The sequence below is a fragment of the Aedes albopictus genome, chromosome 1 (genome assembly GCF_035046485.1).
Source record: "Aedes albopictus strain Foshan chromosome 1, AalbF5, whole genome shotgun sequence".
In the NCBI taxonomy this organism is placed as follows: domain Eukaryota; kingdom Metazoa; phylum Arthropoda; class Insecta; order Diptera; family Culicidae; genus Aedes; species Aedes albopictus.
Window position 1 is genome coordinate 227285166 of NC_085136.1, and position 18642 is coordinate 227303807.

At 41.3% G+C, this 18642-nt stretch overlaps 1 protein-coding gene across 1 annotated transcript in view; it reads right to left on the reverse strand.

The window, feature by feature from the left end:
* The window catches only part of LOC109430281 (aminopeptidase N-like), an 18422-nt gene extending 5509 nt beyond the window's left edge, over window positions 1-12913 (reverse strand). The window contains exons 1-4 of the mRNA XM_062846347.1: window positions 12337-12913; window positions 3325-3471; window positions 3126-3261; window positions 1250-3070 (exon numbers count right to left, since the gene is read on the reverse strand). Of these exons, the coding sequence (XP_062702331.1) occupies window positions 1250-3070; window positions 3126-3261; window positions 3325-3471; window positions 12337-12824 (2592 nt within the window). The 5' untranslated portion in view covers window positions 12825-12913. The remainder of the gene's footprint in view (window positions 1-1249; window positions 3071-3125; window positions 3262-3324; window positions 3472-12336) is intronic.
* Window positions 12914-18642: the final 5729 nt, after the last annotated feature.

An 18642-nucleotide genomic window follows, 5' to 3' on the forward strand; every position in this document is an offset into this window, starting at 1 on the left:
CAGGACCAAAAATAAGTAAAGTAATGGCAAAAAGATTAAGTAGTGCGTCAAGCGGATGTTACTTCATCAGGTGGAATCTTAAGAATACCTGTTATCAAATAAGTGGCAAAGATGGTGGCTCCAAAGAGGATGATGTTGCTCTAGGAACCAGTGAAGATAATTGGGTTTTTAAATTAAGAATAATATATTGATTTTTTTATTTTATTCGAAAGAGCACCTTTTTTTAAGCCAGTATGATTTTTTTCAGATTTTTTAAACTTTATTTTGATACCTAAATTCAATTACAAAAAGATTTTTTGAAATCACCTTTTGACAGCTGGGCAACTGCTTGACAGCTCCGCCCAGTACGAAATGCGACGAGGGGTGATTCCACAAATCGCTCCCATACAAACTTTAAATCGATTTTCAAATAGGTTCCCGGGCACCAAAGTTCATGAAAATTTGGATTTCGGCTCAGTTTGGCATGTAGATTGTGAATATGGAATTATCTCAACACCATTAAAGAAGCCAATTGTCAGACAAAAGAAGCACAAAACAAGCATCAAAGAAGGCGCAGCGATTACTCTTTATCCCAACTGGTACCAGATTATCTCGAAAAATTGTGTTGCAAACAAAACGGAAGCTGAATTTCGTTGCGTACTTTTCAACTCGTGAATAATCAATTATTACCTATCCAAAATCTAAACTTTTTGATGAAACGTCTTCAGCAGCGTTGCGGTGTTTACCGACTCGAAATTACCGCTCGAAAATCACAATGTAAGGCTTAAAAATCTCTAAACTCTTGGTGCACGATCTTTATCCTATTCTGTTCCAGTTGGGACAAACTTATGTTGCATTGGGTAGAATGTCGCAGCAAATTCAGGTTGCGACATTGTCGTTATTGTTGCACGATGGTTGAATTTTGATTCAGTGCTAGAAACCAAGTGCGACTGAGTGTACCTTTTCTAAAGATAATCTGCTGAACCATGTGCGACAGAGTATGGTGGCTCCAAAGAGGAAACCAAGCGTTACGTTGAACACCAACTATGCTTATAGTTGTTTAATCTTAGCTCAGCCTAAGCGTGAATACGTTAACACAAAACATAAAAAATATAAATTGCAAATTGCTTCCTTGTGGTATCGTGTTAACATGCTGGAATAAGTATTTTTTAAATATCTGCCAAATTAAGAATCTCAAGCTTACTGATGTTGCTGTAGAACATAATTTATCTGAACAATCTATTGTGATAGCCCATCAGACTTGACTTACCGTTTCGAATCCTCCCTTATCGCTGATTCTATTCCCAAACTCTGTGAAGATGTTCGCCACTGACCCAAACATGTACGAAATGTCCGGATAGTATTCCAACATGAACTGCAAGCTTGTACGAAGTCCTTCGTGGCTTCCACTCAGCACTGCCACCAAGATCTGATTCCTCTCTGTACCAGTCAGCTGGAATCCCGGCAAGTTGAGAACGGTTAGCGCAAGATATTGCTCAAGCATAGTTGTATTTCTGGTGCAACCCATTCCGGTGATAAAACGACCAATCAGACCGTTGTCGTTGCTTTGAATAGGAAGATACCGATCGAAAAGCATCTGCAACAAATCGCCATTCGGAGCGGTTACATGTCTGTTGAAGGCACAAAACGCCGCAGCTTGAGCCTCCTCAGGAACTACGAAGGACTCGTCGTTCATCATCTGCTGCATTAACGTCTGAGAATCATCAACACATGCCTTCACACCGAAGTAGCACGCCAAATAGACCGTATTTGCCCGATGGAGTCTGTTGATGTGATGGGTCGTTCCGGTCAGGGCAACTCTTTCGTACATTCGGGACGTAATTTTTCTCATGAAGTCTTCGAATCTGGAATAGTTTTCATTACTGGAAAGCATTCTGTTCATGTGGATTAGCGCATTGTAAGCCGTACTCCACGGGATGTATTCGCTTTCCATTTCCAAGTATTCCAACAAAGATAGAGCAATTTCGTAGCTCAACTCTCCAGCTTTGGCAAGGTTGCTTGCATCGTCAACCAATTGCGCACGATTTATAACCGGAATGGTGTTCAGTTTTTCGGATTTCAACAACTCGATCAACGCAACCCAGTTGTCGTTGTCGTAGTTGACTCTGTAGAATCCAGTTTGTTGTTTGTTCACAATAATCCAATCGATGTCCGTTGGTAGTTCCTTGGTGTACTCTGGGACATCTGGAGTCAACCAGTCCACTGCTGTTGTATCGTTGAAATCAGCATCCGTAGAGGTAGCATAGTTAAGGGGTACGTAAAATTTGGTATCCTTGGGAGCAGTTTGTCCTTCCACAGGCATCCAGAAGCGCTTCTGAGCACATGTGACCAATCTTCCATTTCTAGTAACTTTCACTACCGGGTAACCAGCATTGTCTGCCCAATTGTTGAACACAGTTTTGACGCTGTCTGGCATCGGAACTTCGTTAAACTTTTCTATACTTTCGTACAGATAATCTGGTTTCGTAGTCATGTAACTACGACTTGCAATGTAATCATTCAAAGCTGCTTTGAACGTATCGAACCCAATTACATTTTGGAACATTCGAATAACCGACGCACTTTTAGCATACACCACATAGTCAAACAACCCATTCAGTACATCCGGTTCAGTAGCGTAGAAGCTCATCGGTCGATTATCTACCTTATCGTCCTGGGAAAAGGCGGAGTGCACGTTGTTCACCACGAACTGTTCCCATAGGTGCCATTCGTCCTCAATTTGCGAGGTCACGTAATACTCAAAATATCTTGCAAATCCCTCGCTCAACCATAGATATGTCCACCACTCCGGAGTCACCTCGTTACCGAACCACGAATGCACGAACTCGTGCGTAATCAGATCGGCAATGTTTTGCTTGGTGCGAGCCGTCGTCGTCGCATCATCGTAGATCAGATAAACCGCGCGGAACGTTATAAGACCCCAATTCTCCATGGCACCCATGTTGAAGTCTGGAATGGCGATCAAATCTACTTTCGGCAGCTGAAATTCGTGACCCAAAAGATCTTCCAGCATTTGAAGCGATTTTTGAGCAAATTCTCTAGCGTAGGTTGTATGCTGCACTTGGTTTTCCTGAAAAGGGGATTTGGTGAATAAGAGTTCCTAAATTGAACTGACTAGTACATACCGGAGCATACACCTTGATGCGATCTCTCTCATCCGACAGCGTTTTGTAATCAGATACGATAAAAGCAAGCAGATAACTTGAGATATAAGGAGATCTCTCGAATTTAGTAGTTGCAAACTCATTATCATCTTCGGTTCTAGTCAGTGAAATAAACTATCATACTACCATTACAAAAACAATGTTATGCAAAGAAATTTACCTTTCTTTAATTGGCATATTGGACAGCGCATGGTATCTGGAACGATGACGGATTGTGACGTCGAAATATGCCTTGTAGGATGGTTCATCGTAGCATGGAAATACGCTTCGAGCGTAAGTTGATTCGAAATGAGTTGTAGCGATGTACCTGAAAAGGATAAAGCAAACATCAGTTAACACTTCAGTAGTAGCGCTGTTGTATGTTGTACACAAATTTCTTAAGGAAACGTAAAGAACTCCTAGATTCCTTCATCCTCCAGGAATTCCATCGAAGATTCTCTTAAAAGTTTCTTTTGGAATGTCTTCATAAGTTTTTTTTTTGACTTGCAGAAAATACTCCTGGAAAATCTAACAATTTTATCCGGGATTTCTTACGGGATTCCTGCAGGAATTCTCTCGGGATTGCTTCAGGAATTCGTTCCGAGATTCCTTCCCCAAGTAACACACTTGTCACCGAAGAGTCACGGCGGCGCAGGTTTTTGTTGCGCAAAAGTCACTATGACTTACTTCTAGCAAGTAAGTGTTTATTTGTTAGAAGTAAGTCACAGTGACTTCTGCGCAACAAAAACCGCCGTGACTCTTCGGTGACAAGTGTGTTACTTGGGTCAGAAGTTCCTTCCAAAACTCTGTTAGGAATTGCTTCCAGGAATGCTATGCGAAATTCCTCACGGAGTCCTTTATGGGATTTCTTTAGCAATTCTTTCTGAGAACTTCAGAGGAATCCTACAAGAACTTCTTCCAGTATTCCTCCAAATACTTCTTCTGGATTTTCCCTGGAGCTTCTTCCAGGATTCGGTTAGGAACTACTTTTGAGATTGCTTAAAGAAATTCTTCCGGGATTCCTACGGTAATTCCACTGTGAGCTTCTTCCGGGATTATTTCCAGGATTCTTTCGAGAACTCCTTTCGCGATTCCTTCGGGAGCTTTATCAGGGATTCCTCCGGGAATTTTCTGGGCTTCTATAAGGAATTGCTTCTGGAATTTCTTCAGAAATTCTTTCGTGGATTACTTCGGAAACTTTTTTCAGGATTCCTTTTGAAACTCTTTTGGAATTCCTCTTAAAAAATTATTCCGGGAAGTTCTTCTGGAATTCTTTCAGAAACTGCTACCGTTTATATTTACGGAATTTCTCATGAAGTTCCTACAGGACTTCCTTAAGGTACAGCAAGTTCCTTCTAGTTTTCCAAAAAAGCTATTAGAATGATCTCAGATGGCATTCCTGGGGGATTCCCGAATCTCCATGAGAACTCGCGGAAGAAATCCCTTGAAGTCCCAGAAGGAATCTCAGAAGAAATGTGGCAAGGAGTTCCTAAGATGAACCTGCTAGAAACCTCAGAAGAAACTCCTGGAAGAATCTCAGAGGGAACTTCAGAAAGAACCCTAAAACGAATCTCTGATACATATATGTATATACATATGTATATACATATATATATATAGCTCCCTGTGGAATCACAGAAGGAAATTCTAAAGGGATCCTAGAAACAAATTGTGAAGAAACGGAAAGATTTCTTAAGAGATACTCATGAAAAATTGCTGGGATAGTCTTGGAAGAAGTAATCGTAGAGAGATCTCGAAATATAAATCAGAGAAGAATCTTTCAGGGAATATTAGGAGCCTTTTAAGGGCTTCAGATTTCATTGACGTTTTAATGGGGTTACGGAGACTTCTGGGGCGTTTCAAAAATATTAAAAAGGTTTCAAGGACGTATCATGGTGTTTTAAGGGTGATTAAGGGATGTCCCATAAGCCACTAAAGGGCGTTGCAAGATGTTTGAAGGCATTTTAGGAGCATTTCAGAGAGTTTCAGGTGATTCCAGGAGCTTTCAGGGGTTTCAGGGACATTTCAAATTGATTATGAGGATTTCAAGGGCGTTTCAATAGGATTTCGGAGGTTTCAGGGGGCGTTTCGAGGCATTTCAGGTAAGGGCCGTATCGTGGGGGTTTTAGGAACGCCCTCAAAGCAAAGGGATTCCAGAGGCATTTCAAATGGGATTTAGGAAATTATCCCGTATTCCATTACCCCGAATTCTATTACCCCAAATAACCCATTTCCCCGAATGACGCATTACCCCGAATGAGCTATCCACAAGCCTATCTGAAGACCTGCTCTGCGTAATTAACGGTACACCAAGTGGTAGACAACATTTTCTACAAAGATTTCCCGTCTTTGAGAATATGTTGATGTTTTTGACGTCACTACTAAGGAAGTTTTTGAAATAACAGTCGAAACTCTTATAAGATCACTAGTCGGGGGCGCAATATATTATAAGTTTATGTCATACTGATCAACTTTGCCAAAGACACCAACTTTCTAAGTTATCGGGACTCTGAGATATAAGATTTCTAAAATTTGCATGTTCACTAGCCCCGCCCGTGTAGTTGCCGGCTTAGAATAGCACTACGGACCCCCTGTTCCGGGGGTAAAAGTCCACCAAAAAGGGAACCCCAATCCAAGGTGTCAGGCGACCCGTGCTGAGGGATGAATGGTTGAGGGGGTTTAAAACATGCTCGATCTTTAACGGAGCCCGTATCATGGGTAGATCTCCCTCTTGGGTTGCGTTACAGAGTAAGATCTACCTAACTGAACCCTGGTGACATCGCTTGTTAAGCTAGGGTAATGCCTTTTGGTATTGAAGATTCATAGTACAAAGAACTTGTTACTAGTGACAGTTTCTAAAATTGCATATATTTTGCCTTACGGAAAGTTAAAGATTCGGTTTGCCCTCGCCAAGACTACACTTGATGTAAGGAAAACAAACATGCCTTGCGTATCTAATTGCGTAATAACCTACTAAGGACTGATAAGTACTAATGATACAAGGACTCACGTGAATTCCTATTACCAAACACATTCTCTCATTTGACAGCGTTTTGCATCTAGCCTAAAGTCCCGGGTTTTTCTATGTTGTCCTGGGACTAAACTAGAAGTAAGACATGGATGGGGCCAGAGTTCCGATGCATGGACAAATATCAGTTCTACTGTTTTGTTTTTCTCAGAAATAAAATCGATTATGTGTGATTAGGGGCGCTCTTTCGTTGGGATCTATATCCCTATGAAAACGGTACTTTTTCATCACATTCGATTTCTCGAACCTCTGAGGTAACAAAACAAGAACTGTACAGAAATCGATGCTTCATTGCCTCTCAATGGCAATGGAGTAGTACGACAAGCTCTAAATACTAAGGATACGGGTATTGCCACAAAAGATCTAAATCCGGCTCATCCGAACAGAAAAAAAAGCCCCGCCTAGTGGCAGAATTGCAAAACAAGTGTTTATTTTTATGTAAGTTTATATCATACTGATCAACTTTGCCAAAGACACCAACTTTCTAAGTTATCGGGATTCTGAGATATGAGGTTTTGAAAATTTACTTGGTCACTAGCGTCGCCCAGTGGAGGAATTTCGAACTTCGCAACTCATCGTCAGTAAGTTATTGGCGTACCCAACAACTTTTCCGAAGAAACTATCAGTGTCTTGAGCTGTCGCATATCGTAACGTTTGTTTGGCAACCTGATATGGTTCCTGTTGTGCAATTTATCATCAAACTGTTGATGGTCCCTCTAGCGGCCATGTTGCCAACTAATCAAACGAACTAAAGTTCTAAATGGTAGATCTTATCAAGCCCTAAAACTTTGCCGAAGAACGTATTGCGCTAACTCTTAACACACCCGAGATAATAGGCCACACCCCCAAAAAGCCGAAATCCCATAAGCTCTTAGTCTCCTATTAACCCTAAAAGGGATACCTTCATGGCCTCAGTTTCGTCACCTCGCTGAGTGTGTTCCATCAAAGACGAGCTCTGAAAGGCGCCTGGGGTCCAATGGACCCCAGGTAACCCTTTTAGGGTTAAGCGGATTCCTATAGATTCCTAATTAGATAATCTCTCTGTAACAAATTGCGATTATTTTCCACTTAGTGCTTCGGCTCATTGAAAATTTGAATGAAAATTTAGCAATGAGACTAGTTCATTCCTGAACGACTTTATGGCTTTCCTGCATTTAGGTAAATAGAAAATGTATAAACTTGAAATTATGTATTCGGGGTAATGGATCATTTGGGGTAATGGAATTCGGGGTAATGTCATAAAGTCTTCAATTAGATTACGGGGATTTCAAGGGCATTTCTTCCAAAACTCCTGAAAACTCCTCCGTAACGCCTCTAAAATTCGCTGATAATTACCTGGATCTTCCTGATATGCCCCAAAAATCCCAGTAAAACCCCCTTGGACCCCATGAAACGCACCCAAAACCTGCTCCGAAAATGAATGTCCCCGCATTCTCACACATCTGATTCTCGAGTTACCCGCATGACTCTTTCGCAGTTCTCGGAACCACTGGTACTCCACGTCATCTGTCATTTCATACTCATGCGCGTAACTACAGACCATTTGGCACCTCAGCTCCAATGTCGTGCTCGCTTGTGATACACTACAGCCAGCGTGCATGGCATTGGAGCTGAGGGGCAAAATACGCTACATACTACGTTACATACGTTACATACTTAAAAAATCACACACAAATATAAAACTTAAATATAAACAACAAAAACAAACAGCATCAGTAATGTAACAATAACTCATTGATTACGCTTATAGATCTTAAGGACTTTACACGCGGTAGTTCTTGGAGGACCTTGAACATCTTTGAAAAATACTTCTGTACAGAACTATACCGCATGGACCTGTAGGATGTTGCATGCACCGTGCCAGTAATGTAACTACTATCCATTGATTACACTTGTAGATGTTAAGACGCTTATTCACGATAGTTCTTGGATCACCTAGAACTTCTTTGGAACCCCCATTTAACTCCTCTTAGCCCACCCATGCATTACCAACAGTCGGATACCGTGGAACTGAGTCGACGAAACGATTGGAGTAAAAACAAGTTTTTTGGGCGGGGTGGGGGTGTTAAGAACACAACGCTGATGGTCATGCTGCAGCATGAAACCCGTCAGAACGTGAAACTATACAAACAGAGAGGGAAGCAGTAAACCCGTCTGTTTCGGGTGAAAAAAAAAGACGACTTGCAGAAGCGAAGCGGCAAAGAAATGGAATTTCTGTGCCGTTCTTGTTAGACAAGAAAGCTGCAGTCATTGCACAATTATGGGTTACTCTGTCACAAATATTAGTCAGACAGTTCACCATGCAATTCATAAGAGATGAACCAGCATAGGGCTGAAAATCTCTATAATAAAGAAATAATAATAATAACCATGCAATTCAAATGGAATTGACCCATAATTGTGGGTGACCCATGATTGTGCTATGACTGTATTTGACTCATGAATTTATTGTTCGCGAAAATGCGCTCCCAACGTGGGCAGCAGCATGCTGAGATGCGCAACCAACACGCTCGTTGAAAACTACTCTCAAGTGAGTAAATTATACTCACTTTCAAACTTTTGCTAAATCTGTCAAAGGTGAGTAACATGCATTTGTCAAAGTGAGTTATTAACTACTCTGTCACGTCAGATCTCTGCTTTACTCACTTTTGAGTAAGGCGTTTTATTTTCGAAAAACTCACTAGCTGTTGTGATGCAGTGATTGATCGTGGCCGCATCAGAAAAATAAAACAAGTTGCAGGAGGTTCTTGTTAAAGACACTATATGCAAAGACACGAAATGTTCCAATTGGAATTCCAAATTTTCTGTCAATGTCATTCCAATCGAGCAGGAGACCTGTCAAACGTGCTTTAAAGCATTGCTCGTCGGCATCATCGTCATGATTGGATGATCATCATCGACAACAACAATCATCACACTTCGTATCTTTGCTTATAGTATCTTTAGTTCTTGTGTGCCAAGCCAAGCCGGCGGAAAATCTGAAATCGACGCTAAAAAAGATTACGTTGCGGCAGCAGTGAACCCGGAAACCTTCCGGCAATCAACAGGTGAGACTTAAAAAATGTAATAATGACGCCATTTGCCAACAAGCAAATTATTGTCGCCGGTTATATGGCTGCGAGATGGCTGAGCAGCGGAGCTGGAATGCCACTTCCGGAGGTTCATTTCCTTGACGCCAGTAGAACAGCTAACAATTCGTATGTTCGGAATGTGGCAGCATATAAAGACGATTCACATCATTGAAACCAAAGACGAGGCTAAAGAGGAAGGAAGATTGATGGAGCACCTGAGGTTTCCAAAGAACGTACGGCAACACCGCTTATTCGTTGGGTAAAAGTAAGTTGTTCATTTTTTGACTTGGTATTTAATGAGTTGATCATCTGTTCTCTAATTTAAGTTCATGACTAACAACGGTGAAGTCCGGTAGATCCGCACATAGCTTGATGAATCAGCCACTTCAAATGGAGCATCTGTTCGTAGTAATGAACAGCTAATCCAAACCATCATCAAAGTCCAAGGGAAGTTTACGGTGATTTTATAACTTTATTATAATGTTGTGTTACATATAATGAATACTATAGAATAAAAATTAGGCAAGATTTATGCTCAACTTAATTTTTGAGTTTTTAATTATTTGAAAATGAATAACAATGGAGCACGTTCGGTGTAGTACTAGATTTGTAGTAATGAGCTGAATTTTAGTATGGTGAGAAGGCCAATTCTCCGGTTCTGCAATGAAATGGTGCAAAAAGCGTGGGTATCATGATTCCTTGCCTAATTTGATGCTGTTTGAGCAAAACTTTGGATAACAATGTTGTTTATGTTGCGAGAAATGAAGAAAACAACAACACTGTTGCCCAAAGTTTTACTCAAACAGCATCAAATTAGGCAAGGAATCATAATACCCACGCTTTTTGCACCATTTCATTGCAGAAACGGATAATTGACCTTCTCACCATACTAAAATTTAGCTCATTACTACAAATCTAGTACTTCACCGATCTGTCCTATTCCAAAACCCATCCCGAGGAATATTTATCTACTCACTTTCGCTAATTTTGCAAAAAATATAAGTGAGTAAATACCACTCACTTTCAACAAAATCAATGATTACTCTAAAGAGAGTAAATCAGCTTTACTCTCTTTTGAGCTGATGCACTTTGTAATGAAGTGAGTGAAATTCTACTCACTTTAGAGTAGTTTTCAATGAGCGTGAACCAACAACAACCATCGCTTCGGAACCGTCATCGATGATCGTCACATAGCACGCGCACTCACCCGAGCCGACGGGACAGCAGCGACCAGCAGCAAGAGAGTGAGTGCCGTGAGAGCAGCAACGAACGCCGCCGCCGAAGCCGTCATCATCATCATCGACGCTCGCCGCCCTGCAGCCAATGTGGCGATGGTTTGTTCCACACACGTCGCGAGGGTTCTACGCGCGCGTAGAGCTTTCCACGTGTTTCCAGAGCAGTGGAACATCAGTATATAAGTGCGCACCCTTTTGCGCAGCCAGTCAGTTCAAATTCAAAAGTTATAAAGTGACAAGCGTTCGCGTGGCGCGAAGTAGAATTATCCAAAGCAAAGTGTAAATAGCAAGTAGAGAGAATAAAGTAAAGTGCAGTGTAAAAGTGAACAGGCGTTACTCCATACCCATCCGAAATTCCAATTCTCTTCTGCTGTGCTATTCCCCAATACAGTCCAGTGATTCGCCTTAAATTCTTGTGTTCATTGCCGAACACATGATTTAATAGAACCGTATGACTTTATCCCACATTGAAATACACTGACTGGAGGTACTTAGTAGCGTGGTTCAAAAAATCGTTTGTGCTCCACACCGCTTATTCGATTCATAACCAGATTCTATGCCTTCTCCCAAATTTCGAGCTGAATTGGTTGAAAATTGAGAGTGCACAAGCCCTTCAAAGTTTGTATGGGAATTACTATGGGAAAAGGACGTTTTTCATTCAATTGACCATAACATGTCCCCAAGAGCCCCAGAGGGTTAGTTAACCATTGGCATTTCTAGGCTACTCTATCAGCTACAACTTTGCCAAGGACCACATTCAAATCGGACGCCTCATTAATTAGTTATCGATTTTTATCCAATTGAAGAAACTTTAACAGTGATCGTTAAGCTTTCCAGCAGGCAACATTGCTGCACATGGCGCCAAAGATAGCACACAGAAACCATGGCTACTATGTTGCAAGGCAAATTGCAGTGATGCCCATCGAATAATGTAACTATCATGATCAAAGATTTTATTTCTGGATAAAATTCAATAATTAATTAATGAGGCGTCCGATTTGAATGTGGTCTTCGGCAAAGTGGTAGCTGATAAAGTAACCTAGGAGTACCGAGGGTCAACTAACACTCTAGAGCACTTGGGGAAATTCTGCGGTCAATTGAATGAAAATCGTCCTTTTCCCATAGTAATTCCCATACAAACTTTGAAGGGCTTGTGCAGTATCAATTTTCGACCAAATCAACTCAATTTTTGGGAGAAGGCTGAGAATCTGGTTACGAATCGAATAAGCGGAGTGGAGTAAAAACGATTTTTTGAACCACGCTAACTTAGTGTTATGACAAACGGCATTGTGCCGCATGGGTTTAATGGGCTTTATAGGCCTGCACTATCAGATCGAGACAATTTTATTCCCACAATTACATGAGTTGTCGACTGTTGTTAGATGATTCGAAGTTGTGTATAGTCTCTGACCATTTGAACACGGAGACCTATTTTGGAAACTTTACGCCTTTACGCTATAACTCAGTCAATTTCATAACAATTGTTTTGATATTTATACACGGTGAGTAGCGTACATTATCTAGTTGTGCACACAAATTCATGTCAAATGGTTTGGATTTGACCAAGTTATAACGTACAGGTCACCCTGCCCAAATGATCCCCGACCCTATATTACAATCCTCCTCATAATCACCCGTTGATTTTTTTTTGTCTGTATTAACGAGATTTTAGCCCGAGGCTAGTTCATCTCGGGACCCACGGCTTTACTTCCCTTCCGAAGGATGAACTCACATTTTGTGAGTTTGTCGGGAGTGGGATTCGATCCCAGGTCCTCGGTGTGATAGTCACAGGCTTAAACCATCACACCAGGGCCGCTCCCTCATCCATTGATTTCTTTATACATCACACAAACACTCACCTCGTTGTGTTTCCTACCGCATAGCTACTCCGATACAATCCCTTAAGTTCTGTTCCAATGGTATTGGAGAACTCAATATGTACCTTGTAAACTGCATTTTGTTCCAATCGCTCGTTGAAATAAAATAGCAGCTGTTCGTATTTCTCCATCGATATCAAATCTCTTAACGGCAGATCTTCTCCGTTCGGTTTGGTCACTTTGATACTGTCACGATCGATTACCACTCCATCGTTGCTCAGATAGAAGTGATTGCTCGTATCCAGAAAGCGCATCTCGATATCGACCGAGCCTCGATAGGAGTAAAAATTTTCATCACTGATGTCGAGATATAAGCTGTACGACAGTGGCTCGGAAACCCGCTGCAAACGGTAACCTTCATCGACGGTCGCTGCTCGTTCGATGAGCGTTGGTATCCTCTCGAAAGGAGCTGCACAATTCACCACAGTCACCAGGAGTGAAACTCCCAATAACGAACGAAGGAGTCTCATCCTTCAGATCCAGAAAGCTTTGGACGTAACACGGTGCCTATGTTACAGACAGTACTGAAGCTTCTGCTGGATCGATATGTGAACATTTTCGTTTCTCTATCTTATCCTGTATGCGTTGCAATTCATTGCTTGGCCTTTTGTGAATCTTATCAAATTACTTCACAAACCTAGATAATAGCAATACACAATCGAATTAATCCCATTTCAATAGCTTGCTATCATTGAGTAGACATCACTATCGCAAAAATGTTCGCCGGTTATGCTTTATTCTCGTTTGGTCTATGGTTATGAAGTGATGGCCTCTGTGTTCTTTATATCAGGGAAATGAAATATCTCTGTGTCACTTCTGACCGGAAACAATTCTGGTAATGACCTGATACGATAGCTAATCAATGACAGAATCGTGAAAAATATCCTGGCTATTCAGCCGAGTAATGACATAGCATTTTTTGCAGGCAACGCTGAAAACAACTCGGTCAAGAGTTTTCAATAGGGGAGACTGGGGAGACTTGATCCCTTTTTTTAATTTACCTGAAACTTCAAGAAAAAACACAAAACTAGATCCGATTTCCATACAAAATCAATTGCAAGTTAATACACAACAGAAGGCCTATAAATTATTGTTAGAGTTTTAAAAACTGTGTTTTTATGGAGGCATGTCTTATGATGTATTTTTCAAAAATGGATGAAACTTGATCCCCCTTTGAGCACATGGTTTATTTAAAGGGAAAATAATTCCAGAGTCTTCCTATTCATTTTCTGTTCGAGTTTTCTTGTATTTTCGATGAATATGGAATGTTAGAAATTGTAAGATTTCCTTAAATTTTTAAGGATGTGTCGTATTTTCAAAATGGGGAGACTTGATCCCCCTTTTCTTGGTTTGTACTAAAGTTATAATTATCTGACACATTTTATCGTTGAATAGACTAGAATTCTAAGTAAATAGAGGCTTCCGAATAGAATTTTATTTTTCACATGTATAATGTGTGTGTAATCCGCGAGGGATCAAGTCTCCTCATGTCACTGTTGTGTATACTAAGCTGATTTAATTTAAATATGTTAACAACAGCCTTATTTGGATAAATAAGTTTGAAAGTATTTTATTTAAACTATGTGCTGTGAAATTTTGACACGATTTGGTTCAATTTTCACAAAGTTATTGAGATTTTTCTGAATCGCCTAAAAGATTCCTGAAGGACTGAAAACAAACCATCAGCCGTTAAAAAATAATGCAATGTACAATCGAAATCACTTGTAGCCAAAACATAGTCGTTTGTCCAGGAGTAGTTTTGGAAAAAATATGCTAGAAGAAAAATAATTTGATTCCGAGCAAATATGGGGGGAACAAGTCTCCCCAGGGATCAAGTCTCCTCAGTCTCCCCTATTGTTATTCTTGAGAGGTCATTATCATTTCAAAATTTAATAAAGCCCAAGTTGTGAGTAAATTATGACTTTTTAGTAGCTGAGTGCACTTTGATTTCAATAACTCTTGTGTTAGAAATATATACACGCTCAGAAAAACGTTCTTATAAACGTGAACAAACAAATGCAAATATGAGAACAAGCAAATATACACCGTGAACTGGAACTAGTTCCAGCTATCAATATGGGCGTTCTAGAAAACGTGAAATCTAGTTCACGGTGTACATTTCTTATTGTTGTTATCGTTGCTATGCATAGTTCCCGTTCGTTGCCGTTGCCGTGATTGGGAGTTCACGTATATCGGAACGGTTTTTTTGCGTGTAGATATTTCAATTATTCCATCATTAAATGTCCCACTACTGTTGCGGCAAATATCAAAAAGATGTTTTACTTTGCCTTTCTCGTACACCAAAGTGTACTGAAAGGCTATTTATATGTTCACTCAAAGAACGAATTTTCGATAGAAGGCTTATATATACCAATCAACTCAGTTCGACGAATCAACATGATGTCTGTATGTGTGTGTGTATGTATCGCAAAAAAGTTTACTCACTTTTATGGCACTTCCCATTGGCCGATTCTATGGATTAAAAATGATTCGGATCGGTCAAGCCGTTCCCGAGTTATAGCCATTTCAGTAATACAGACCAGCACCGATAGAACTGGCCGTATATAAAATTAAACTAAGCCCCATCATGCGACACTTCAAACTGCGGCGCTTTTTGTAACCTTCAGTATGGTTGACGAATTTTGTGGTGGGAATCAACACTGGAGACCAAAAATTCCACGATATCAGCCCAACATTCTAGAAGGTGGCTTCTAATTTAAGTGTTTTAAGCTCTAAAACCATGCAATATTGGTATACTTGGTATGGGGAATATATCCGGAGTCCAAAAATGACGATCAGCATATCCAAGATGGCGGTCTAAAATTCAAGATGGCTGCTCGAAATTCAAAATAGCGGTTGTTTAATGGAGTTTTAGGCTCTAAGACCACGCAATATTGGTATATTTGGTATGGGAAATATGTCCGGACTCCGGAGTCCAAAAATGACGACCAGCATATCCAAGATGGCGGCTCCAAATTCAAGATGGCGGCTATTTAAAGTTGTTTGAGGCTCTGAAATCATTCAATATTGGCATATTTTTTTTTTACTTATTCGTTTATTTAGAAGGCTCGGGCGCCACATGGGCATAACTGAGCCGAAATCTTTTGTTTTTACATTGATTTTACATTTTACAATTTATTACTGCCTTAAAACTATGTTAGTTTGGGAAGCCGAAGTACTCGCGGCTGTTTCGAGGTTAAGGATTGAAAAAAAAACTAAAATAAAATTTCGAAGGACGGGTTTGTGGGTTTAAAACTAAATTATTTGCTAACTTATACTAAAAACATTGATGGGACAAATTGTTCATATCTGTAACGGAACCAAAAAGAAAGGACTTTATTGGTAGACAACGACAAGAAGAGGACAAACGGAAGGGGGTGACGACAGACAGGGGCGAACAACAAAACCAGAAGGCGGACAACGAAAACAAGGAACGTACTACATCAAACTCTTACATCAACACGTTTAAAAACTGGTAAATCAGGTTCGTGTATTCCAAATCAAGTCCTGCCAACACTTCTCTAACGGATTTCTGTTGTTTTCCTCGGACCCGGAGAATTTCATGCAGCTCAGATCTGACCTCACGATACTCATTGCATCCCCACACGACATGTTCGATATCCTGGTAATCTACGCCACAGACACAGAGATTGCTTTCTCAGAGCCCAATACGGAAGGTATGTGCGTTCAACAAATAGTGGTTGGACATCAGCCGACACATTACAGGAATGAAATCGCGGCCTAAATCCAACCCTTTGAACCATGACTTCTTCGACACCTGTGGAATGATGGAGTGCAACCATCTACCCATCTCTCCATCTCTCCATTTGTGTTGCCAGCTGATCAAAGTCTCCTGACGGGCCAATGCAAAAAATTCGTCGAAGGCGATTTGACGCTCGTAAATATCGCCTCCGCTAGCGCCCACCTTAGCCAGAGAGTCCGCTTTCTTATTGCCCGGAATTGAGCAATGGGAAGGGACCCAAGCTATGGTGATGGTGTATGAGCGTTTGGACAAAGCACTCAAGACTTGGCGTATTCCTTTTAGGAAGAACGCTGAGTGCTTCATCGGTTTCATTAACTGAACAGCCTCCAGAGAGCTTAGACTGTCGGTAAAAATGAAGTAGTGCTCAGGTGGAAGAGTGCGAATGTACTCTAAGGTGTAGTATATAGCCGCTAGCTCAGCAATGTATACCGAACATGGCTTTTGAAGCATGTAGGTGGCGCTATGAAATTCGTTGTAGACACCGAATCCAGTCGAATCATCGGTTTTCGAACCGTCTGTGAAGAACTGCCTGTCCCCGCTAACATGCCCGAACTTACTTGCAAAAATCTGTGGAATACCTACGGAACGAAAAGATTTCGGAATACCGGTGATCTCATCCTTCATGGAGATGGGCTTACCTTCAGCGTCATGTACCAGTAGTACACACTCATAAAACGAGTTTGAGGGTTCTGTTCGAGCAGCTTTTCGAAATTTTCTATGACCAATGGATTCACAACCTCGCATCGGATGAGGAACCGGAACGATAACTACGCAAAGCGGTCTGTCAGAGGCTGTACACCAGCGAGTACCTCTAAATTCATAGTGTGAGTTGAGTTCATGCAACCTAACGCGATCCGAAGACAACGGTACTGAACCCGTTGAAGCTTCAGCAAGTGTGTTTTCGCCGCGGATTGAAAACAGAAGCTACCGTATTCTAAAACCGACAGAATGGTTGTTTGGTACAGCCTGATCAGATCTTCCGGATGTGCTCCCCACCATGTTCCGGTAATAGCTCGTATAAAGTTAATTCGCTTTTGGCATTTCTGTATCAGATACACAATGTGCTTCCCCCAGGTGCATTTGGAGTCGAACCAGACGCCAAGATATTGAGAAGACATGCAATGAGTGATTGTATTACCCATCAGATGGAGCGGAAACTTTGCCGGTTTGTGTTTTTTTAGAAAAGACAACCATCTCAGTTTTCTCCGGAGAGAATTCGATACCCAGCTTGAGATACTTGGGCTCTTTGGACAAATTGTCAAAACCTTGCAGATCGGCTGCTATTGATCCCGTTATAGAAACAACACAGTCATCCGCAAGCTGTCTTAACGTGCAATTTTCCATGAGACAATCATCTATGTCTCTAACATAAAAGTTGTAAAGAAGGGGGCTTAGACATGAACCCTGGGGGAGACCCATGTAGCTAATTCGTGAAAGGGAACGTTCAAAAATTACGTCTAACATTTGGGGGAGGGGGGGTGGTCTAGGAAAGTGTGACAGTACGTGTATAAGGTATAGGGAAATAGCGCGACAGAGGGGGGAGGGTACGTAATAAATGAACCTTCCCAAACTGTCAAGTCGCCATGAGCAAAACTCATCTGCTTCTCAAACAGCAAGTTATACAAAAAGTTGTTCAAAATTGGTGAAAGGCCACTTCCGTGTAGTTTGTCGGAGAGAACATCGACACTAACTGAATAAAAGCTCCCTTAATATCCAAAAACACTGAGCCCATTTGTGCTTTTGAGCAAAGGCAAGTTGAATTTCTGAAGAAAGTAACGCAAGACAGTCGTTCGTTCCTTTGCCTCTGCGGAAACCAAATTGTGTATCTGACAACATGCCCTTCGATTCAACCCATTTGTCCAGTCGAAAAATAATCATCTTCTCCAACAACTTCCGTAGACAAGACAACATCACGATTGGACGGTACGAATTATGATCCGACGCGGGTTTCCCGGGTTTTTGAATTGCTATAGCCTGGAGCACATAGCGTCCGTTCCGTCGAGGTTTGCGTTTTTTTTGACAGTTTTCCCATGGGAAATGTGTCAAACTACTGTCACGCACACGCAAACGTATGCATTGTGTGGGGCACTTATCACTCTCACTTGCCTCCAATCATCCGGAATGATGTTGTTATGGGCAGGGTTGTGCAGTTTCAGGATGGTCAATGTCGAATGACACTCGCTCTAACCATCACTTCATACGACAAACGCAGTCCATCAAAACATAATCGATTCACGCAAAAGCCACTCAAGCCAACCCTCGTTCAATGCAGAGTCAACCACATCCAACAGCAGCGATCGTCTCTTGTTTCCGAACCACACGATGAAACACCGAAGCGAGTTTTTGTTCTACGCTTTGCATTCTATTCATAGGGCGTGCTATGTTTGTGTTTGCTGCGCCATGCAATACTACTTAACAAATTGACCCTCATCCTGGCATTTTCAGACGAGAGTCACCCCGCAGTGAGTGACATAGCTCTGCGTCGGAACGACGGTTAAGAAGCGTTCGGCTACTCAAGAGATTTG